Source organism: Chaetodon trifascialis, chromosome 21 (assembly GCF_039877785.1).
Source record: "Chaetodon trifascialis isolate fChaTrf1 chromosome 21, fChaTrf1.hap1, whole genome shotgun sequence".
Classification (NCBI taxonomy): Eukaryota; Metazoa; Chordata; class Actinopteri; order Chaetodontiformes; family Chaetodontidae; genus Chaetodon; species Chaetodon trifascialis.
This window is the reverse complement of record NC_092076.1, coordinates 21,012,036-21,037,060: the sequence shown is the minus strand read 5'-3', so window position 1 is coordinate 21,037,060 and position 25,025 is coordinate 21,012,036. Positions and strand designations below refer to the sequence as shown.

Here is a 25,025-nt window from a genome sequence, read left to right as displayed (position 1 = left end):
CAGGTGAAACTGGATAGTTTTCCACGGCACACCTGATGATTTTTCACGCCACACTTTTGTGCCGCTGCACAGTGGTTGGGAAACACTGTTTTAGACCACTGATCTTCTGATATTTTGGTTTCCAAATTGTTTTTCCACTTTCCTTTTATTGTTTTCTTCCATATCAAATATAGCTGTATAAAGCCTGAACATCTTGACCTCTGATTTGGTTTCTGAATTAAATCAAGAAAGGTTTTGGTGGCAGAGAAGGAAATGGACTAAACAAAGCTTGTTTAAATTGTCTAATTGGAAACCGAATCAGAGATACACAGAGCGAGGTGTTAATGTCCTATTGTGCCAATAAGTGAGCACTTACACAGGAGTTATTAGCAATAGTAGACAATCAACGGATGGGGCTCTCCAGACAAAAGGGCAGACCAGAGACAGGGACTATTTGAGTTATAGGGGAGGCAGAAATTCAGGACCACGGGGCACGGGGCACATGTTCAGCAGTGAACCCTGTTTCATTGGGTGTTTCAGCCTTTCATCTCTAAGTTATGTGCAAACTCATTCTTAATTTGATTAAATTACATAAAAATGTCTTTTTTATACAACACCCTAATGTTCAGAACTCACTTTTTGGAACCACTGACCACATGTATTGTCTGTCAGGGAGGTAGGGAACAGATAGTTGGCTGCAATTGGGGCATAAGCAGACATCTATCATCTAAATCAGACATCTGTAATGTTTTCTAAATTGAGACCAAATTTTCAAAGAGTGTAAATCCACAGGGACAGGCCTGGAGTGTGCAAGGAAAGGTTACAAGAGCAAGAACTAGGTTCAGTTTGTGATCAAGTAGGAACATCGAAGGTCTATCACTCTACGAATCAAATACGTTTTTAATATTTGCCACGCAAGAATTTATTTGAAAATTTGTTAAAGCCATTACACCATACAGCTTTGGCCGTTGAAAAAGTACTTTTTAGGATTTGAGTTTTTTTATCACTCCAAATAAATTGTGAAATAAGGCTGTGTCATGTTTGGTTGCGCCATCTCATTGTATCGTGTTTGATTCTTCGCGAGGACTAAGATGAGAAATAGAAAGCGCTGCAGCGAGCGAAGAAATTTTCAATAAAACAGGGAAAGTCAGCTCGCCAGTATGGCAGTTTTTTGGATTTTTTAAGTTGGATCATAGTCAGACCAATGTGGTCTGTAACTTATGCAAGACCATCGTCCCCACCAAGACCGATAATAGCACAAACTTGTTTAACCAACTTAGCTGCGCTCACCCTTTTCAGCACAGCCGTATTCGCCAGCATCCAACAACATCTGCAACCACAGCACCACCGCACAAGCAGCTGACCACCATGCAGAGGTGCTCTGCTTTAGTGCCTGATGACAAATCATCTAAAAGGCACAAAGACATAACGGAGGCAGCGGCATATCATATAGCTAAAGACATGCTTCACTGAGCACTGTGGAGAAGCCTTTTTTTTTTTTAAAACACACTTGCAATAAAAATTTAATTGAATAGTTCATGTATGTTTAGAGTAAGAAGAGTTACTAAAGTTATTCATATGTCTAGACTAGACTGGTTAGGTCAATCTTACTGTACTGTCTATCATGTTTGTTTGTTTGTATGTTACAGATGTCAAGTCTACCTCAGTTTCTGCTATGTTTACCAAACACTGCACATATTTGAAAACATTTTATTCAGCAGAAGGTGAATCAGCTTGTGAACTTTCTGCACTAAACCTGCAGAAAAAAAGTTCTCAGCTTTCTCTTTGTTTACATTTTTACACTTTTATTTACATTTATTATTTGAGTGCTTTCCATGGTTGTGTTGACATTTCCTTTCCTTTCTGCCTTGATAGCTGAGGGGATTATAATCAGAGGAAGGTTAAATTTAAAATAAAAATGTTTAAATTGAATGTATTTTTCTCCTGGTCCTTATTTTAAATAAGTCATAAAAAATATCAATAATTATCGATATCGACCGATATATCAATCAATCAATCGATCAACTTTATTTATACAGCACATTTTAAAAAACCACAGGGGTAGCCAAAGTGTTGTACATTGGGAAAAAAACAGTAATTCAGGATTCAGGATTCAGGATTCCTTTATTGATCCCAGAGGGGAAATTAGAAAAGAAAGAAGGAGAAGAAATACATATAAAAGAAATATAAAAAAAGTGAATATTTATACTAAGAATATATGTAAATAACAAATATACAATGCAATAAAATGTACAGCAATAAAGCAAATATATATACTGAGCATTGGATGTGCAAAAAATTGAAATTGGATTTGCAAAATGGAAAATATATATTAGAATTGCTATATATACTGAACATTGAATGTGCAAAATTTAATTGGATGTGCAAAAAGTGGAAAATAAATATATAGGCAATGAAAGTCCAAGGGCCATTCAGAGGGAGGAGTTGTGTAGGTTGATGGCCACAGTTAGGAATGATTTCCTGTAGCGTTCAGTCCTGAGTTTTGGTGGTATGAGTCTTTCACTGAATGTACTCCTGTGCCTAGCCAGTACATCATGAAGTGGGTGTGAGACGTCCAACATAGTCCGTAGCTTATTCAGCATCCTCCTCTCTGACACCACCATCAAAGAGTCACACTCCATCCCCACAACATCACTGGCCTTGCGGATCAGTTTGTTGAGTCTGTTGGCGTCTGCCATCCTCAGCCTGCTGTCCCAGCACGCAACAGCATAGAGAATAGCACTTGCCACCACAGACTCATAAAAAATCCTGAGCATAGTCCGGCAGATGCTGAAGGACCTTAGTCACCTCAGAAAATAGAGACAGCTCTGGCCCTTCCTGTAGAGAGCGTCAGTGTTCTTTGCCCAGTCCAGTTTATTGTCAATATGTACCCCCAGGTACTTGTAATCATCCACAATGTCCACACCAACCCCCTGGATGGAAACAGGGGTCACCGGTGCCTTGGTTCTCCTCAGGTCCACTACCAGTTCCTTGCCACATTTAATTGCAGGTGGTTCTGCTCACCATGTGACAAAGTTGTCCACAGCAGCCCTGTGTTCATCCTCATCGCCCTTGCTGATACATCCAACTATCGCAGAGTCATCAGAAAACTTCTGAAGGTGGCAGGTCTCTGTGCAATAGTTGAAGTCCGTGGTGTAGAGGGTGAAGAGGAAGGGAGAGAGAACAGTCCCCTGAGGGGCCCCAGTGTTGCTGACCACTCTGTCTGACACACAGTGTTGCAGGCGCACATACTGTGGTCTGCCAGTCAGGTAGTCCACAATCCAGGACACTAGGGGGGCATCCACCTGCATCGCTGTCAGCTTGTCACCCAGTAAAGCTGGACGAATGGTGTTGAATGCACTGGAGAAATCAAAAAACATGACCCTCACAGTGCTCGCCGGCTTGTCCAGGTAGGCGTAGACACGGTTGAGCAGGTAGATGATGGCGTCCTCAACTCCAAGTTGAGGCTGATAGGCGAACTGGAGGGGGTCCAACAGTGGCTTAACCATGGGCCGGAGCTGCTCCAGGACGAGTCTCTCCAGAGTCTTCATAATGTGGGAGGTCAATGCCACAGGTCTGTAGTCCTTTGAGGCCCTGGGCCGTGATGTCTTTGGCACAGGAACGAGGCACGACGTCCTCCACAGCATGGGGACCCTCTGGAGACTTAGGCTCATGTTGAAGACATGTTGAGGAACTCCACACAGCTGGGGGGCACAGGCTTTGAGCACCCTGGGGCTGACACCATCAGGGCCTGGAGCCTTGTTAGAGTGGAGTCTCATCAGCTGTCTTCTCACCTGGTCAGTAGTGAAGCACACTGTGAAGGTGACAGGTGGGGGGGGTGTAGTCCTCAGGTTGGTGAGTGAAGTTAGTCAGGCAGTCTGAGGAGGTGTGAAGAGTGCTCACACAGGAAGATGGGGGGGTGTAAGGAGAAGGAGAAGGAGGGGGGAGTGGTTGAGAGGCTGAAATGGCCTCTCTGATCACCAATTACACTGTGAAAAAAATTACTTAATGCTGGAGATTACCTGGATACTCCTGATTTTTTTGGCTGAAAAGCCTCTGCCAGAGACCTCTGTCTCTTGTGTGTGTTTGGGGATCCCCCCATAACTTTTTTTGTAGCTTGGAGTTCTCCCGAGGGTGAGCTGCTTTAATGTGTTTGTGCAAGTTTGTGGTGTTACCACAGTGGCAAATTACTTTCTTGCACACGTCACATGAGGCAGTTTCCCTCTTGGCTGCAGTGAAAAGGGTCCTAATGCCCTAATGGTGCTGTTATCATTAGGATGCTGAGCCAAAGCATGGTGTGAGAGAATGCTGTGGCCCTCAGCGTCAGTGTACATCAGGAACCAATGCTGCCACCATGTGGCCAGATGTCTTTGAGCTCAGAGCTCCTGTAATGCAAGCTACTACAAAGTTTTTCTGGATTCCTTGGTTTGATAGATGATGGTAATCATTCAGCCTCCTCTTCCAGTTATTGCTATGTTTAGTACAGGATGAAGGTGTTTCTATATGCCATATTGTTTTCCTCTAATTGATTGCCAACATCTTGCAGGCATTGCCTTTGCAGTTCTAACCAGTGTCATGTAGGCATAGACAGTAACTGTGGCAGATCCTGCATTTGACAGTGTTGTGCCTTTGGATCTACAGGAACTTGATCGGTTTGAATGGGCATAACTCACTGGTCATGTGTCTCACTTTTGTACTGCTTTGTACAAATAATCCTTAAGCATAGCTGACAGAATTTCACTGGCTGCAGAATGAAATAATATGCATTTTCTGTTACAATTAATGTAGAGGACTGTTCACCCCTAACAAAGACATTTACTGTTTGAATGATTTCAAGTTTGAACTGAATGCAATTCAGTCAACCTGAACCGTTCCACATTTTGAATGCCCTCAAGTATTCCTGGGAATCCAGATGTGGTTTCTAACTCTAATCCACCCTCCTCTCCACTTCTTTCCTCCCCCAGGCCCCAGCACTGCCATTGACACAGCCTGCTCCTCCAGCTTACTGGCTTTGGAAAATGCCTTCCATGCCATTCGCCAGGGCCACTGTGATGCCGCTCTGGTGGGGGGAGTCAACCTGCTGCTCAAGCCAAACACCTCAGTGCAGTTCATGAAACTGGGCATGCTCAGTCCTGAGGGGACCTGCAAATCCTTTGACTCATCAGGTAAACAAAAAAAAAAAAAATTAAAAAAAATGGCAGGGTCCTCCTGTAGGTTTGCAGTTTAAGATGCCAACCATGAACACTAATGTCCCCTGGTAGAATCCGTCTGGAGATCTTTGTTGTATTGCACTCGTTTGTTTCCTTTTATCTTGTCAGAAGAGGGACTAAGTGTGTCCACATCCAGACAAAAGTATTCAGGTGCAAGAAAAAAGAATACTGCAGGCACAAAGGTGAAAATGTGTTGACCTGTCTCCTCTTCATCTCTTGTTGTCTAATAGAAGCACAAAATGTTTTCAGGCAGGGGTTTTGTTTTCAGATCTGTGGCTCAGGATAAGTATAATGATCTTTTGCTGTTAAATCTCGTGATGTTAAAATTACATTTATTAAATGAATTTGAGAACCAAGTCCACAGACAGAGTAGTTGCAGTACTGGACCTCAACTCGTGGCTGATGATTCTCATCATTAAAATGAATAAATTATAATGAAACATTCATTATGTATGTGTAAAACTGTCCATAGAAAAATAGCGCTTTCTCTTTTTGGCACTATAAGGAAATTGTATTTCTGCTTCAGGTCCCCTTTGAAGTGTTTTATAGAGGTCTAAATCAAATCTGTAATGTGTATTAATATTTATTTATCACCTGGAGTTGTATTTCTATTCTGAACACCTGTTTTCTGAAAGCTAGTCAGTCCATCATCACTGTTTGCTTACAATCTGAGAGCTATATTGATTTAACTGTATATTATGCATTATTTACAGTTTTTGATGTACTCCATGTGTGCATATACCAATATAAAGTTTGTATCTATCATTCTGTTGTTCAGGAAATGGATACTGCCGTTCTGAGGCAGCAGTGGCAGTGTTGCTGGCCAAGCGGTCGATGGCTAAAAGGATCTATGCTACAGTGATCAACGCTGGTAACAACACAGATGGATACAAAGAGCAGGGTGAGGAGACACACTAACAGCCTGCAACCTCATAACTCATGCTGTGACATATGATTTGACATATGATTATTAAAATCTAAAAATCTAAAACAGTCTGATTATTTTCTTTATTAATCAGTTAATTGTTTGGTCTGCAGTCCGAAAATAGTGAAAAATGTCCATTGGCTGGTGTGGTGCTTACTCTTCAATACAATTGCTAACAACACACTTGAAAGCTACAGTTAGTTTGTTTAGTTGTTCCCCTGCCAGACCTCAGTCTGTCACCTACTGTCAGTCACACCCAGACATTGACTTGTACCCCTCCAGCTGCTGTCAGTCAATACTGACACACCCCTTCAGTTCACCATTTCACCTTCTGTCATCAAACACAGACATGTTGCCTCTCAGTTGCTGTCAAACACAAACATCCTGACATGCCTTTCTAGCAGCAAGTGGAGCATTTCTGTGTTGACATTTTTGAATGTCCAAACAAAGCACTGAAAAGGAGAGCACTGAGCCGCTGCATGTATGCGCGCCGCCATCTACAGTATGGCCACATTTGACATGTGTGTCACACACACACACACACACACACACCCACACACACACACACATACATATATATATATATATATATATATATATATATATGCCTACACATTGACAAATTACAGCATTAAGTAAAAATATCCTGTATTATTAATAACAGAAGATATTTTGCTGATAAAACTCTTGTATCTTGTATTTTGTACTTGAGTGACATTTTGAATGCAGGAGTATAATTTGTATTTTTAAACTATGGCATTTCAACTTACTTAAATGAAGAATCTGAATACTTTGTCCAACACTATATAAATGTTATTTCAGTTTAACTTAAAACAACTTATCAGTTTATGAAATAGTTTCACATTGATTTTCTGTATCACTATATGAATTGTTTCAGCTCTATTTTAGTGCTGTCACTCATTCTTCTAATCTTGATGGCACACTTCACACTGTTTTCACTGCCATCTCAAAGTTCACAATACAGCCGAGTATTATATGAAGACACTTTTTCAACGCAATGGCAACATTAAAAGTCTTAACTATAGTTAATTTATAGTAGCTATCATAATTTTTGCAGTTTGCTTAAATGGTTTATCTTAAAATGTGTTTTTTTCTGACAATAATTTCTATCAGAAATAGTAATAGTAATAGTGAGTATGTACGATGATACTCAGTTAAAAGGGAAGCTTTTAAAGCAAGTTATTTTTTAACCCTGCCCTGGACCCTATTCCCTTGTTTTTATGTGTAGGTGGCTAATGGTGAAAATGAAATTAGTCCAATCCTAATCCTCTGGATCAATTGTGCCGCGTCAATGTATGTCCACTAAAAGTTTTTTTTTTCCTGTGACAGACTCACATTATTTAGAGAACAAAAACACGTAAAAGAAACTCAAATAGTGTCTTGAGCTGCACACACTGTTTCGCATTATGGCATAGTCTTAACGGGTTGCATCTCAGAAACAGCTATCTATCAGAAAAGACAACTGACGTTAATGTGAGTAAATTAGCAGTTACCCAGCAGCTATGCTATGGTGTAACATTCTTGTCACACATTTTCTGGTCCCTCAGGTGTAACGTTTCCATCAGGTGAAATGCAGAAGAGGCTTGTTCATTCTCTCTATCAGGAGGTGAAAATAACTCCTGAGCAAGTGGAGTATATTGAAGCCCACGGCACCGGAACAAAGGTCAATCAGTACAACAGTCCAATTTCTTAATCACACTGTTACAGTGATGGTCTTTGCACCATGAGTCTAGTCACACAGGCTACACATTTTTGATCTGAAAATGAAAAAGTCACCTTCATTCTCATCTAATGTCAAACACCAGGAATGTCTCATCATCTCTAATCTCTACATGCAGGTTGGCGACCCACAGGAAGTGAATGGCATTGCCAGTGTGTTCTGTCAATCAAAGCGAGAGTCACTGCTTATTGGCTCCACTAAGTCTAACATGGGCCATCCAGAACCGGCCTCTGGTCTGGCTGCCCTGGCAAAGGTGAGAGGCACAGCACTCCTGTTATTGGCTGCTTTAATTTAAAACTAGGTCATCCTTTTCCCTCTAATCTGTAACTTAATTTTATTTAAGTTTTTCTACCTTATCTGAATATCCATACTGGAAGGTGGCACCCCACTACCTCGCTGATCTCTACAAGTAATTGTACAATTTGAGATAACGATGCACACTTTCTTACAGTCTCTCCTGGAACACATCCATGGTGTTGCCCTTGGTTGTTCATATGAAAGGTGCCAGGAGTAGTTGTGTGAGGAGTGAAGAAAAGAGTGTATTGTGAGTGTATTACTTAGTGGCTTCAGCAGGTGATTTAGAATGTTCCGGAAGCGTATACATTGCATAGCCATCTCAAGGCTTCATGTGCAGGATTCAGTTTGGTTTTAGTGTGCCTCCATTGGGCAACATCTGTAGTGTCACAAGTGAGAGATATTATGTTTGTGACAAATATGGAATCTCTTTGTGTTATTTGTGAAGTATTTAAGCACAATTGTGCCATCTGTTAAAAAAACTGACTGGTGCAGTTTGAGTTGAAGCTCCTTCTTGATTATCTTATCCACAACAAGTGTAGCAGCAGATATTTCAAGTCTTGGTGTAGATGCCTGCTTTAGTGGGGTGACCCTGGACTTTTACTACCATGAAAGGAATGTGTACTTTTAAATGTGTTTTCCAGCTGTAGATAAGAGACTGTGCCATAGCCATGATCACTAGCATCAGAAAATCAATCAAACTGTACATGACTATTTGTCCAAAGTCCCTTAAATTAATATATCGATTAACAGTCAACTGTGTGATTCTGGGTAGATTTTCCAACCATTGTGACCATTCTTGTGGAAAGGCTTGTAATATGTTGTCATTCCAACCAAAATTCCTCTTGCACATTTCTTGTAGCATCATCTTTGGAGGCAATGTAAAAGGTGATAAAAATCCTTTGATGTTGTAGATGGAACGAACATCTACCAAATTTCCATGGCTTGTATGGGGACAATTTTCTGCTAAGGCAAGGTGTCTCTATCCAAATGGAGGTCATGAGATGCCTTCGAACGATGCTCTTCAGGAATACCACATGACTGTTGCTTGTCCACTTTTTTGCATGTGCAATGAGGTCCTTTGCCAACTGCAAAGCTTCTGATTTTGAGGGCACAGACTTCAAGTACTCATTCATGCAGAATTTCTACTGGATGATGTGCTGCACTTTGTCACTGAAGTCAGCTTTGTTGTCATCAGCCGCTCTTTTCAAAACGTAATTGGTACAACTGGGTGATGATGATGTTACTCCCGAAGCAATCTTTCTCCTGTCCACAAGGGCTTGTGACACTTGTCCATTAGGCCACCACAGGAAATGAAAGAAATCCATGCTCTTTTAAACTTAAACTTTACTTTATTGATCCCAATTCAGGAAATTCTTTTGTTGCAGCAGCAAGTTAAACATACACATACACATAGAATATATACAATAAAGAACAATAAGGATGAGAATAAAACTAAGAGAAAAGAATGCTCTTGAAAAATAACAAAGTATATAGATATAGAAGAACAGCAATTCTTTAAGTATAACTAAGTATATAAAAGTAAAGTATATAAAATATAACTCTTAAAAGTAAAACTAAGTATATAAACATAGACTAATATCAATTGTTAAATATGACTAAATATACAAACATGTTTGTCACACTTAAATGTTTCAGATCATCAAACAAATAAAACATAAATTAACTGTGGTTTATCACATCTTTGGAAAGCTGAGTTCAGTTTCTCTAGCCACACCCAGGCCCATTGACTTCCACACCTGTTCTCAATAGAGAAATCGCTTTAATATGACCTGTCTGACAAAGTGAGATAGACCAAATGGTCCTCAAAAGCTAAATACCCCAAGATTGCAGCGACGACTCATCCAAGAGGTTACAGAAGACCCCACAACAACATCCAAAGAACTGCAGGCCTCGCTTCCCTCAGTTAAGGTCAGTGTTTATGACTCCACCATAAGAAAGAGGCTGGGCAAAAATGGTTCGTCTCTAGTTCTGCCAGAAAACATGCTGATGATCCCAAGACTTTTGGGGTAAAAACTCTGTGGACTGACGAGACAAAGGTTGGAAGGTGTGTGTCCCATTATATCTGGCATAAAAGTAGCACAGCATTTCAGAAAAGGAACACCAGACCAATAGCAAAATATGGTGATTGTAGTGTGATGGTCTGGGGCAGTTTTGCTGCTTCAGGACCTGAAATACTTGCTGTGGTAAATGGAACCATGAATTCTGCTGTCTACCAAAAAATCCTGAAAGAGAATGTCCGGCCATCCGCTCATGACCTCAAGCTGATGCGCACTTGGGTTCTGCAGCAGGACAATGATCCAAAACACACCAGCAAGTCCACCTCTGAATACCTTAAGAAAAACAAAATGAAGACTTTGGAGTGGCCTAGTCAAAGTCCTGACCTGAATCTGAAAAGATGAGTGGGCCAAAATTTCTCCACGGTGCTGTAAAAGACTCATTGCCAGTTATCACAAACACTTGCAGTTGTTGCTGCTAAGGGTGGCCCAACCAGTTCTAAGGTTTAGGGGACAATCACTTTTTCGCACAGGGCCATGTAGGTTTGCATTTTTTTTCCCTTAATAATAAGCACCTTCATTTAAAAACTGCATTTTGTGTTTACTTGTGTTACCTTTGTCTAATTTTTACATTTTTTTTAGGTCCTGTCTTTTTTTTTATTTTATTTTTTTAAATGCCTTTTTAAGTGTTTTTAGCTGTCTGATCATCTTATTTTATTGGTCTGTGTTGTGTGACAGTAACAAATTTATGTTGGACTGACCACCATGGTGACTTTTGTACAAGGATTACTTCTGGCGCTCATTGTTTGGGAATTGTTGGGGTCCTGTCAAAAAGCTGCTCGAAGACGAAGCTGCCACTGTGTTACTCCAAAAACACACTGCTGTCCCTCCATCCTATGGGAAGAGCCCCACTGGCTGATCTGCCCGATGATGTGAAAATACCACGGGCTAGAGGCAGAGGAGGGGGAATACGGCAGCGTCTCCGGCGAAGAGGAACAGACCACCGTTGCCCAGCCTGTTACTCAGCAATGTCAGATCACTGGAGAGCAAAATGGAGGAGCTCCGTGTTGACAGCAAAGTTTGCTTCGAGTACAGGGAATCAAGCGTGATTGTGTTCACAGAAACACAGAAGCTCCATCGAGATATTCCTGACTCCCTCATTGAGTTGGAGGGCTTCTCTCTCATCCGAGCAGACAGAACAGAGCTGTCAGGGAAGAGCAGAGGGGGCGGGGTCTGTCTGTTTGTGAATGACAGCTGGTGTAGGAATTACACTGTGAGAGAGACTGTATGCATGGCTGATGTAGAATTACTATGCCTGTCACTGAGACCCTTCTACCTTCCAAGAGAGTTTGGAAATGTTTTAATATGTGCTGTGTATGTTCCCCCCAGCGGAAACGTGGCTGGAGCTGCTAACCAAATCCTTTGGAAGGATCCTTTGGGTCAGCTCCCCAGTCCTTTTTACACTTTACACAAATGAATGTACAGTCACCCTGGGAACCTTGTTTTTAAAGTTTCTGATGATACCGCTATCCTCAGCCTACTGCACAAAGATTCAAGCCCTTCAGCCTATTTTTCTGAAATAGAGCACTTTGTGCAATGGTGTGATGCTCACCATCTCATCTTGAATGTTCAAAAAACTAAAGAGATGCTCTTAGACCCGAGATCAGTAGGGGACTACAGTCCTGTTGTCATACATGACTCACCCATTGAGCAGGTCAGCTCATATAAGTATCTCAGAGTTCACTTAGATAACTCTTTTAGTTGGAATGTCCATGTGGAAAGTCTGTGTTCCCGTTTACAGCAAAGACTGTATTTCTTGCGCAGACTGAGACTGTATGGTGTGGACAAAAGCATCATGTTTTTATTTTACCAGGCAGTACTGGAGAGCTTGGTCCGATATGGGATGTCAGCCTGGTATGGCAACCTTACTGTAAAGCTGAAAACCAAACTGGCTCGCTTGGTGCACACGGCCATGAAGGTGATGGGAAAAAGTGACCTTGCAGTCATTTATGAACAACCTGTTCTTAGGCAAGTCCATAGGATAGTGACTGAGACATCCCATGTTCTTCATTTAGAATAGGAGAGACGCAGGCGATATAGTCCCCAACTGCAAACTCAACCACATAAGAATTAAGAATTCATTTGTTCCAACCTCCATCAAATTCCTGAACAATGCTGCTTGAGGCCGATGATTGTGCAATAATTTTTAGCGTGTTTTTATTATGGTGATCTTTTAGCATATGTTTTTTCCATTGGTGTATGTTTGTGTTGTGTGTAATGTTATGGCATATGTGCAATACTGTTGTGTAATTGTTATTGAGATGGAATGCCTAGTGATTTATTGTTTGCTGTCATTGTGGCTGTTGAGGCATTTATGGCACAGTTGCTGAGTCCAAGACAAATTTCCCTAAGTGGGACAATAAAGTATATTGTATTGTATTCTGGTGCCAGCATCACAGTGCAGAGCTGGCAGACGGCCTGTGGCCTAAGCCAAGCCTTTTAACCTTGCCGCAGGGGTGAAGGTTATGACAGCAGGATGTAACCAGCCTTGCGGACAGTATGCAGGCAGATTATATTAAACTTCTTCATCATTTCTTTATTCACTTATTGACTGCTAGACACTTGCAGGGCACAAGGGCATGAAAAAAAATCTTCACGGCTGTGCATGTGTGCAGGGATGAACGCAATAGTGGCAGTTCTTAGAGGGCAAACTTACAAAATGGAATAGTGACAGCTGGTATGATCTTTGACACCAAATAAGATAAGGTATTCCTTTATTAGTCCCAAAGTGGGGAAATTTCCAAACCAAATCAACTAAAGAGAAGAAATCGATAATGAACTATTTTAGTTTTTTCAGCCCTACTAAAAATTCTGCTCTTCACCTTACTGTACAGGTGTTGCTTTCTTTGGAGAGAGGAGTCTGGGCTCCCAACCTGCACTTCAGCAACCCTAACCCTGACATTCCAGCCCTCACCGATGGTCGGGTCCAAGTTGTTGACCGGCCTATTCCCGTCCGAGGTGGCATCGTAGGCATCAATTCCTTTGGATTTGGAGGTTCAAATGTTCATGTGATCCTTCGTCCAGCTGAGAAACAAGCTGATGCACCTGCACCATCCAGGACAGTTCCCAGGGTGCTTCAGGCCTGTGGCCGTACAGAGGCCGCAGTGACCACCATACTCCAGAAGGGGAAGGAACACAGTGCAGATGACAGCTTTTTGTCTTTGCTGAATGAGGTGTCAGGAGTTCCTACTGCTAGCATGCCTTACCGAGGTTACTCTCTGATTGGCTCTCAGAGTGATGTTTTGGAGGTGCAGCAGGTGCAGGCCACTGTCAGGCCACTCTGGTACATCTGTTCAGGTGAGTCATCAAACAAATACACAAACCAATGAAACAACAGATTTCAGTTTTACTGATAAATTCTTTTTTTTTTTGCATTTATTTATAAATGAGTTTGCCAGTAGAGCAAGATGTCTATACTTTTTATAAGGCCTTTTTTCTGTAGAAAGAAAAAAGGCTTGTTTGTTTGTGGAGTATCTGGACACTGTTTTGCTTTTTTGTTGCTGTTGATTTTTCTTAAGTGTAATGTTTCAACTTTGTGAGTGCCACAATTCCATTCACCTCCGTTGTACTGGAAGAAAGAGACTGTTCCCGTCCCATTCCAAAATCCTGATCTTGTCAGACAGATGGGTCTTTTCAATAACTTTTATATTGCCTGATTAAAGTGTGTGGCTGTTAATTGTATAACAGGTATGGGAACACAGTGGGCAGGTATGGGCCGCAGTCTCATGCAGCTGCCAGACTTCAGAGAGTCCATCCTGCGGTCAGATGCAGCCCTGAAGGACACTGGCCTGGTTGTGTCTCGTCTACTCATGGAGGCAGACGATGCCACTTTTGAAGACACTGTTCATGCCTTTGTTGGTCTTGCTGCCATACAGGTAGAGTGGAGACATCATGTTCGATTGGGAACTCTAGCAAAGTGGTGTCATTCTCATATAGAATATAGGGTGGGACTCTTCAATTCAATATGCCTTTATTCGTCCTGCGAGGGGAAATTCCTTTACACAAAGTGTTGCTGTAAATATTTTGACTTACGTATTAGGTCTTTTATATGTTTTCCAAAGTTACAGATTTGGAATCCAAAAACCTCCACATGAACCTCTGAGCTTTGATATACTGCTACATCTCAGGGTTGATGTATCTCAAGGAGTTTTTCCCATTATAACAAATTTGATAAGAACAATCATTTATTTCTTTATACTGGAATTCACTTGCTTGTATTTTGACATCTACTGTTGCAGTACTGTTAAGGAGGAGTTAGTAAGGCACACAACACTGAACCCAAGCATGTCTGTCTGTATTTATTTTGCCAGTCTTCCCTGCTTTTTAACCAGAGGACCCAGGGTTTAGATTTAGTTCAGCTGCCAAAGCTCCAGTCTCAACTCTGGTTGTTATACTTCCTAATAATCCAGGAGCAATTTGGGTAGAGTTTGTGGTGGTGAATGTGAGCCATTAGTCACAAACACTAACACAAAACTCATGGCTGATACAGCTTCCCTTACACATTTGGTGCTACTAGAACCAATATTAGGATGAGTTACCGACATTTCTTGTAACATTTATTTATGAAAAAAAAAAAACATTTATTTAGATGCAGTCATCTACTTTGGGGGAAGGTGCCAACAGTCTCCTCATCAACCCCTGCATGTGTTCTTTACATTCATTCAAACATCAGAAACATGCAACAGTAAATACAAACAAGAGCAAAATGACTGCTGTTGTGTCCTTGTGTGTGAAAATTGTATGTCAAAAACCACTTAATTTCTCTGTCAAATTTGTCTTATGTTCACAGTTCTTCTGATATGGTGGAAGCACAAAGAGGGTGGAGTTAGGCTCCTTTGGCTCCTTAGTTCTTGGAAATAACATTATATACACATATGTTGTTCACTCAGGCAGGGATTCAGTCTTGTTAGATTGAGTATTGAATTGATTACGCATTAAATCATTTTCAATAATCATTTTTCTTCCATGACTGCACTAGATTGGATTTTATAACCTTCATTTATCCAGGAAAGCATCAGTGAAACTAAAAATCTCTTTTTCAGGAGGGTCCTGGGACAGGAAAGCAGAAATAACAGTTACTCACATACAACATTAAAACGGAATCAACATTAAACACAATCAGATTAAAATAGATTGCAATTATAAAATTGGAAACAATACATATCATACATAAAACTACTTCCCAGAAATGTTTGCACACGTAATTCGAGTCTAAGTCACTTCATGCCACAAAAGTAGATTGCTTTATTGTACGTTATACAGTTATATAAAAAAAGAAAAAAGATTAAACACAAATCATAGAAGTAAGCTAGAGTCTTCTATGGCTCATCTTGTTACAGATAGCTGAGATTGACCTGCTCGCTAGGCTGGGTCTGCAGCCTGATGGCATCTTAGGACACTCAGTGGGGGAGCTGGCCTGTGGCTATGCTGATGGCTCCCTCAGCCACAGTGAGGCCATCCTTGCTGCCTACTGGAGAGGCCGCTGCATCAAGGAGGCCAATCTTCCTCCAGGAGGCATGGCTGCAGTTGGTAAGAAAGAGAGAAGTGATTTTTTTTTTTTTTTTTTTTTTAACGATATTAAGCTTCAGGCTTCATGAAAAACCACACTGTAAAGAGTGAAAGGATTATGAAATGTGCTTGTTTGGAATGAAAACCTTCAGAGTCTAAGTATGTCAACAGTGTGTCTGTCATCCAGATGAAATGAGTGAAGTGCTTAATGGCCTTGGAGGAAGGGGTTCATAGTTTCAAATTTCTCTAGCTTTAACTTATTTTTTGTTCACCAAGTGTTTTAAGAAGAGAAAGACCAAAAGACATAATGTTTTGGAGACATAACCCACTGGGTCGGTGGTTCAATAACTGGCCTACATGTCGAAGTATCTTGGCCAAGATACTGAAACCCAAATTGCCTCCAATGCTGTGCCAGTGGTATGTGAGTGGCAAAATATGCTTACTTTCTTAGTGAAATATGATGTATGAAATATGTTTTGCTAACAATGCATTATGATGCATTACATAAATGTGACCTTAAACTTGTCAGTTATATTGGCAAAATCAGAATCAGAAATCAGAATCAGAAAAGCCTTTATTGCCTTTATTGGTTTTACACACACAAGGAATTTGCTTTGGTGAAGTTGGTGCATGACACATCTAGTAAAAAAAATAAGCTGTTCAAGTAGTAAAAAAATATAGCAATATAAATATATATACACAAGTCAAGTTTTTTTTTTGTTTGGTTTTTTTTTTGAAACACAGTCTGTTTTTCTGATGTTCGGCTCCCACTTGAGGTCCTGGGAGATGATAGTTCCCAGTGTCAATAGTGGAGTCACAGAGGGTGATGGGGGCAGGTGAGGCTGAGTTCTTCCTGTAGTCCACAACCATCTCCACTGTCTTTAGAGCGTTGAGCTCTAGGTTGTTCTGTTTACACCAGGTCACCAGATGGTCAACCTCCCACCTGTAGGCGGACTCGTCACCATCAGAGATGAGTCCGATGAGGGTGGTGTCGTCCGCAAACTTCAGGAGCTTGACAGACTGGTGACTGGAGGTGCAGCTTTTCGTGTACAGGGAGAAGAGCAGAGGAGAAAGAATGTGGCCCTGGGGTCCGGTGCTGATGGTCTTTGAGTTGGAGATGTGTTTCCCCAGCTTCACGCACTGTTTCCTGTCAGACAGGAAGTCTATAATCCACCTGCAGGTGGAGTCAGGCACGCTCAGCTGGGAGAGCTTCTCCTGAAGCAGGGTTGGGATGATGGTATTAAAGGCAGAGCTGAAATCCACAAACAGGATCCTGGCGTAGGTTCCTGCGGAGTCCAGGTGCTGGAGGATGAAGTGGAGGGCCAAGTTGATTGCATCGTCTACAGACCTGTTGGCTCTATAGGCAAACTGCACGGCGTTCCAAGAAAGCATCGGTAATGTCTTTAAGGTGTGAGAGCACAAGGCGCTTAAAAGACTTCATGACCACAGAGGTCAGGGCGACGGGTCGGAAGTCGTTAAGTCCTGTGGTCCTTGGCTTCTTGGGAACAGGGATGATGGTTGAAGTCTTGAAGCAGGCTGGCACGTGACACATCTCCAGTGAGGTGTTAAAAATGTCTGTGAACACTGGAGACAGCTGATCAGCGCAGTGCTTCAAGGCGGACGGGGAGACAGAATCCGGTCCAGCTGCTTTCCGGGGGTTCTGTTTCCTGAAGAGTTTGTTGACGTCCCTCTCATGAATGGAAAGATTCGTCACTGAGGTGGGTGGTGGTGGGGGGGTTCCTTTAAGGTGGGAATTGGTGGAGGTGACTGGAGCTGGAGCTGTTGGGAGGTGTTGCGGGGGGTGGTTGCTGGACTGTCCCTTTGTCTTTCAAAGCGGCAGTAGAACTTGTTCAGGTCGTTGGCTAGGCGTCAATCGTTGATGGAGTGGGTGGCTTTAGGCTTGTAGTTGGTGATCTGCCTGAGCCCTTTCCAGACAGACGCAGAGTCGTTAGCTGAGAACTGGTGTTGGAGCTTCTCAGACTACAGTCGTTTAGCCTCTTTCACCGCCTTGCTAAACTTGTACTTCGTCTCTTTGAATCTGTCTTTGTCCCCACTCCTGAAGGCCTCTTCCCTTGCCAACCTTAGCTGTCTGAGTTTGGCTGTGAACCAGGGTTTGTCATTGTTGTTACTCACCCTGGTGCGTGATGGAACACATTAGTCCTCACAGAAGCTGATGTAGGACGTCACAGCCTCCTTGTACTCATCCAGACTGTTGGTATCAGTCCTGAACACATCTCAGTCAGTAGAGTCCAAACATGCCTGGAGATCCTCCACAGCCTCACTGGTCCACTTCCTTGATGTCCTCACTACAGGTTTGCAGAGCTTTAGTTTCTGCCTGTATGCAGGAATCAGGTGAACCATGACGTGGTCAGAGTGGCCGAGTGCAGCACGGGGGACGACGTGATAAGCATCCCTGACTGGTGTAACAGTGATCCAGAATATTCTCCTCTCTGGTCGGGCATTTAATAAACTGTCTGTATTTAGGGAGTTCGTGGGTGAGGTTACCTTTGTTAAAGTCACCAAGGACAATAACTAAAGAGTCCGGGTTGGTCCGCTCTACACGCAGTATCTGGTCAGCAAGCATACGCTGTGCATCCAGCACGTTGGCCTGCGGCATGATATAAATGCCGACCAGAATGAATGAAGCAAACTCACTGGATGAATAAAAAGGCTTACAGTTTATGATGAAAGATTCCAGGTCAGGAGAACGGTGTTACTGGATCACTGTCACGTCGTTGCACCAACAACTGTTGATGTAGAAACAGATTCCTCCACCTTTAGTTTTGCCGGAAAGTTCTGCGTCTCTGTCCACTCGGAGGAGTTGAAAGCCAGCCAGCTGCAGCGCAGAGTCCAGAATTAATCCACACAGCCATGTCTCGATGAAGCACAAAACTGCAGATGATGAAAAGTCCCTGTTTCTACCCAACAGCAGTTGCAGTTCCTCCAGTTTGTTGGGCTATGAATGCACGTTAGTGAGTAATATTCCCGGCAACGCTGTGCGTAGTCCACGCTGGTGAAGACGCACCAGCGTGCCGGCCCGTTTTCCTCTCCTCCGGCGTTTCACTGTGTGAGCAAAGGTGAGCACACCTTTGACCAGAATGTCCAAATTTCTACTGCTGGGAGTAGCAAAGTAGGAAATAAATCCTCTGGTGTTGCTCCCCTGATGTTCATGAGCTCATCTCTGGTGAACGAGCTCCGGGTACCGTCGCAAAAACACACACAAAACAAAACAACGTGCACCAACACACCGAGGCGGCCGTCGACAGCGCCATCTTGATCATCTTGAAAAGATGATGAAGATGTCCAAAATTTACTGCTCAATTGACAGAGTATACTACTGAGTGTCTGTTATATTGGGAGAGTGAATGAATGAACAAAGGAGTAATTTTGGACAGGAATTAAAATAAAGTCGTACCTCTTTCTCAAAAGTCATCTTGACCCCAACATTATTAATTTTAAGTTACACTGCAACATTTTTTAATTTATTTATTTTTTGGGGATGGGGCAGGGTTTTTTTTTTTTTTGCACTTTTTACCTTTGTACTTGCTTTTTGTATTCAAGGGTTGACCTGGGAGGAGTGTCTGGCTCAGTGTCCACAGGGGGTGGTCCCAGCCTGCCACAACGCTAAGGACACTGTCACCATCTCTGGTCCTCAGGTGTAATATTCTATCGAACCTTGTCATTTATAGCCCATTTAATGTAATGTAAGGAGGTTACAATGGCTTTTTCAAATCCAGTTTTTTCCCAGGTGCAGGGTGATGTGTTTTGACAGAAATGGTGTGTGTGTTCCATCAGGACGCAATCAGTAAATTTGTGTCAGAGCTGAAAGAGCAGGGAGTGTTTGCCAAGGAGGTGCGCAGCGCAGGCGTCGCTTTCCACTCCTACTATATGGCCTCCATTGCTCCAACCCTACTGGCTGCTCTGAAGAAGGTAAATTTTCGATTTCTTTTCATAAAGGTCTGTCTCTGTTTTGTATCCTGCATATTCTGTACTATAAAAGTTTTTGCAGCTTTATATCTAAAACCTTCATTTTTTTCGCAGCACTCTGCCACTGTCCTCCCAGGCATGAGAAATTATTAGCAACATCATTGGACTATTGGAACCAAGTTTCCTAATTTGAATCAGTTACATTTTTTTGAATTTTGATAGATAATATTAAATGTGATCTTGTGTGTAGGTGATCAAGGAGCCACAGCAGCGTTCGTCACGCTGGGTGAGCACCAGCATTCCTCAGTCTGAGTGGGACTCCCCTCTGGCTCTGTACAGCTCAGCTGACTACCATGTCAACAACCTGGTGAGCCCTGTGCTGTTCCAGGAGGGCCTCAGTCTAGTGCCTGAAAATGCTGTGGTGGTCGAGATAGCACCTCATGCTCTGCTGCAGGTATGCTCAGCATGTTGTTGATTGATCACTACCTCAACACTCAAGTAAATCAGCAGTTTGAGCACTTTTTCTCCCCTCATATCTTGGCTTCTGTACTTTGACTGCTTCTTCTGCCTGTGAACTCTGGGTGTCAATTGACACAACACAACACATTAATTACCCACCCCCCACGCCCCCATGTGAAATATGTGACACACACATTTGGCGGGATACTGAATTGGTGACACTAATTTTGGGTTCTCACCTTGAAATGGTGGTGATTGTAGAAATCTTGTTTTGCTGCCAGGTTGGAGATGTGTGTGAAACATCCGTATTTTAGAATTTGTAGCTTCTTTGCAGCAACATCCATATTTGAAGCATTGTTGTCCACAACAAGCTCATTGGTTTGCTAATATTGAGTGTCAGGTGATCGTTATTGCACCATGTGATGAAGCTCACTATCAGTCCTCTGTAAAAATGATGTGAAGACAGTATGCTTTTCACTTTAAATTCTTCACTGGAATCATATATGTCAATATAGTTATACATACATGTTTTCTGCACAGGCCATCCTGAAACGTAGCCTGAAGCACTCATGTTCCATCCTCCCCTTGATGAAGAGGGGCCACACCAACAACCTTGAGTTCTTCCTCTCAAACATTGGCAGAATCTACATGAATGGGTCAGTAAATGACTTGCTCTGTCTGCATTTACTGACTTTTAGTGCATTAGTGTTATGGAGGGTGGAGAGGTGCTCTTGTTCTGGATGGGCTTTTCAGTGAAGACTGCTGTTTGCTTCTCCTCTTGGAGAACTCTTTGAAGCAGTTTCAGCTTGCCAATATTAGCTAACTAGGTCATTATTTTTAATGCACCTCTTTAGCATCAACGTGGATGGTAACAAACTCTGCCCAGCGGTGAACTACCCTGTGCCAGTTGGTACCCCTCTGATCTCTCCCTTGGTTCAGTGGGACCATGCCCAGACCTGGGATGTCCCCAAGGTAGAGGATTTCCCATCTGGCTCAGGAGGATCTAATTCTGCCAGCATCTATAACATTGGTAAGAAATATACATCTGCATCCATATTTCTGCCCTCTTCTGTCATATTAAGAAAAAGAATTAAATAGTGCTTTCTCATTTTATTTGACCACTTGATGTACTCTCTACTTGAACTCTTTTCTCCAACACCAGACATAAACGCAGAGTCTCCAGACTACTACTTGATTGGACACTGCATTGATGGGCGTGTCCTCTACCCAGCAACGGGTTACTTGGTGCTGGTGTGGCGTACCTTGGTGAGAAATCTGGGGGTTGTCAAGGAAATCACCCCTGTTACCTTTGAAGATGTCACCATCCACAGGGCCACCATCCTGCCAAAGACTGGTAAAGGCAGAGTAGAAGGGCTGTGAGCACAGGGTGGGGGGGCTGTAGATCTTTAATTGTGATGGACTGGGGAGCATTTGGACTTCCAGTTCAATGTTCATCTGATTTTGCCTCTCTTTCTGTCTTCTCTCTTCACCTTTCTGTTCCTTATAGGCTCTGTCCAGTTGGAGGTGCGTCTCATGCCTTCCACCAACAAGTTTGAGGTTTCAGAGAATGGAACTCTGGCTGTCAGTGGTAGGTAATTTTTGTACATAGTGCTGGCAAACATTTCTGGACATTTTGGTGCAAAACAGGCCAGACATCCACTGACAATCCTAGGGGAATTCAACATTATATTATAAGATTTTATTGCAATTGTTGGTTTAATATTTTATTTTAAATTGAACTTCATTCAACTTCACTATACCTCTGGTCTGTGCTGTCATCAACATCATATAGTTTGTTATTCAGTAGCAGTATGCAAATTGATTTTTCCTGGTCTTACTTACATGAGGGATAGCCCAAGATATGGAACATAAGAAACCTGGCCATTCATATCCGTGAATGATTCAAACATTATTCAGATTTCTTTTTTTTTTTTATTGATGTTTTAGTCAGACAAATACAAGGGAACAACTGTTACATTATTAAAGTTACATGAATAAGAAAAGCATGTCCTTGTCAGTATCTGCCCAGTCTTTTTTTTTTCCATTCTTCAAACAAGAAAATAAAATAAGAATGTAAAGGAGTCTACAGTCCAGCAACAACGTACACATCAAGTTAGACCTACAACATGAAACATAAATCACAAAACAAAAAACAAAGCAAAAACACAACACCCTAGGAAGTCTACATAGTATACACATCTTGTATTTGACCCAAATAAAAAAGTTATGCAGAGGTAGGCAGTGTCATTAGTTCATATCCAGCAATTGAGCTTGGAATGGGCCCTATACTTCATTAAATAGATCTTCCCTTCCAGCCACTCTGTAGGTGCCCCGCTCATAACCTGCCCATGAGCTCAGTACCTCTATCCATTCCCTAAAAGTGGACAAGGTGGGAGATTTCCAGTGACGTATAGTTATCCTGCACCCTGTTATCATAGCTAAACGACACCATTTTTTTTCTGATTTCAGATTTTCTGCGTTTTGACATTTGGATATTATCTGGTAGTATACCAAAAAGACATAATGAGGGGGCGTACCCAACATTTTATTTAAAAACAAAATTATGGCATTCCACTTAAGTTGTTTTGTCACACTCATATAACATATGCACCAGAGTTCCCACCTTTCTATTACATCTCCAACATATATCACTGTTTTTGAGTTTCAGTCTTGCCAGTTTGGAAGGAGTCCACATTATTCAGATTTCTGATCATCTGTGCAGATGAGGTAGACATGTTTTCATTATGCGACTTTCACCTGTCCGTAATATGTGTTATGATTCATTATTTCTTTTAGTTGCCATCGGTGCAGATTTTAGGTCCGCATTAAAAATAGTGGAGCAATTTATATATGTTTTACTCCTGAATAACCTTACAATAAAATTATTTTCATTTCATTTTCTCTGGTATCAGCAGGAGTGTCAGTGTGTGTCTGTTGCAGGAAGGTATGATAAGAACACAGACACTGGTGAACAAACTAATTTTTACAGCATTTTACAAGTGTGGTTTACCTGTAAAATGACAGCGAAATAGACACAGAACAATGCTTCTGCTTGTATCAGATCTGCTGCTCATTAGAACTAAAACTACTGATGTTTTTTTTTTTGCTCTGGGCTGTGTGGTTATTCCAGAAGCAAATATGTGACTTAATAGCCAATACCAATTTAATCGAAAATTCCTCGATTGAGTAGTGCTTGCATAGGAAAAAAGACGTATAGGATGAGGACAAAAAGACCCACAAAAGAATGAACAATAAGTTAAGTAGTGCAAACATGTAAAATAAACAATATATAGAATAATGATGAGGCAATAAACAATGTACGCAATGAAAATTTCAATGTACTGTTATTTATGTTCGGGACCCGGCCGGGCATAGCCCAAAGGAGCGATGTGGACCCGCCTTCCCGTAGGCCCACCACCCGCAGGAAGGATCAGAAGGGGCCGGTGCTATGTGATATGGGTAGCAGTCATGGGCCCTGACGACCCAAACCCTGGACAACGACTCTGGCTATGGGGACATGGAATGTCACCTCACTGTGGGGGAAAGAGCCTGAGCTAGTGCAGGAGGTTGAGCGGTACCAACTAGAGATAGTCGGGCTCACCTCCACGCACAGTCTGGACTCTGGAACCCAACTCCTTGAGAGAGGCTGGACTCTCTTCTACTCTGGAGTTGCCCGCGGTGAGAGGCGGCGAGCTGGTGTGGGCTTGCTTATAGCCCCCCAGCTCAGCCGCCGTGTGTTGGAGTTCTCCCCGCTGAGCGAGAGGGTCGTTTCCCTGCGCCTTTGGGTTTGGGATAGGTCTCTCACTGTTGTTTCGGCCTACGGGTCGAACAGTAGCGTAGAGTACCCGGCCTTCTTGGAGTCCCTGGGAGGGGTACTGGAAAGTGCTCCAACCGGGGACTCCATTGTTCTGCTGGGGGACTTCAATGCTCACGTGGGCAGCGACAGTAACACCTGGAGGGGTGTGATTGGGAGGAACGGCCTCCCTGATCTGAACCCGAGTGGTGTTCTGCTATTGGATTTCTGTGCTAGTCACAGTTTGTCCATAACGAACACCATGTTCAAGCATAAGGGTGTCCATCAGTGCACGTGGCACCAGGACACCCTAGGCCGGAGGTCAATGATCGACTTTGTAGTCGTATCATCTGACCTTCGGCGGTATGTCTTGGACACTCGGGTAAAGAGAGGGGCTGAGCTGTCAACTGATCACCACCTGGTGGCGAGTTGGATTCGCTGGCAGGGGAAGAAGCGGGACAGACTTGGCAGACCCAAACGTACCGTGAGGGTCTGTTGGGAACGTCTGGCGGAACCCGCTGTCAGGGAAGTTTTCAACTCCCACCTCCGGGAGAGCTCCAACCAGATCCCGAGGGAGGTTGGAGACATTGAGTCCGAATGGACCATGTTCTCCACTTCCATTGTTGATGCAGCCGTCCGTAGCTGTGGCCATAAAGTCGGCAGTGCCTGTCGTGGCGGCAACCCCCGAACCCGGTGGTGGACATCGGAAGTAAGGGATGCCGTCTAGCTGAAGAAGGAGTCCTATCAGGCCTGGTTGGCTCATAGGACTCCTGAGGCAGCTGATGGGTACCAGCAGGCCAAGCGTGCGGCAGCTCGGGCGGTTGTAGAAGCAAAAACTCGGGTCTGGGAGGAGTTCGGGGAGGCCATGGAGGAGGACTACCGGTCGACCTCGAGGAATTTCTGGCAAACCGTTCGGCGCCTCAGGAGGGGGAAGCAGCTTTCTGTCAACACTGTTTACAGTGGAGGTGGGGAGCTGTTGACCTCGACTGGGGATATTGTCGGGCGGTGGAAGGAATACTTTGAGGATCTCCTCAATCCCTCTGTCATGTCTTCCGTAGAGGAAGCAGAGACTGGGGACTTGGAGGTTGATTCATTCATCACCGGAGCTGAA

The 25,025-nt window shown here is 42.9% G+C and overlaps 1 protein-coding gene across 1 annotated transcript in view; it reads left to right on the top strand.

The window, feature by feature from the left end:
• fasn (fatty acid synthase) overlaps positions 1-25,025 on the top strand; it is an 80,175-nt gene that overhangs the window by 25,485 nt on the left and 29,665 nt on the right. The window contains exons 5-18 of the mRNA XM_070991151.1: positions 4,944-5,144; positions 5,968-6,090; positions 7,683-7,798; positions 7,974-8,108; positions 13,062-13,524; positions 13,915-14,102; positions 15,567-15,756; positions 19,297-19,391; positions 19,531-19,665; positions 19,913-20,116; positions 20,662-20,777; positions 20,976-21,151; positions 21,284-21,475; positions 21,629-21,709. Of these exons, the coding sequence (XP_070847252.1) occupies positions 4,944-5,144; positions 5,968-6,090; positions 7,683-7,798; positions 7,974-8,108; positions 13,062-13,524; positions 13,915-14,102; positions 15,567-15,756; positions 19,297-19,391; positions 19,531-19,665; positions 19,913-20,116; positions 20,662-20,777; positions 20,976-21,151; positions 21,284-21,475; positions 21,629-21,709 (2,415 nt within the window). The remainder of the gene's footprint in view (positions 1-4,943; positions 5,145-5,967; positions 6,091-7,682; positions 7,799-7,973; positions 8,109-13,061; positions 13,525-13,914; positions 14,103-15,566; positions 15,757-19,296; positions 19,392-19,530; positions 19,666-19,912; positions 20,117-20,661; positions 20,778-20,975; positions 21,152-21,283; positions 21,476-21,628; positions 21,710-25,025) is intronic.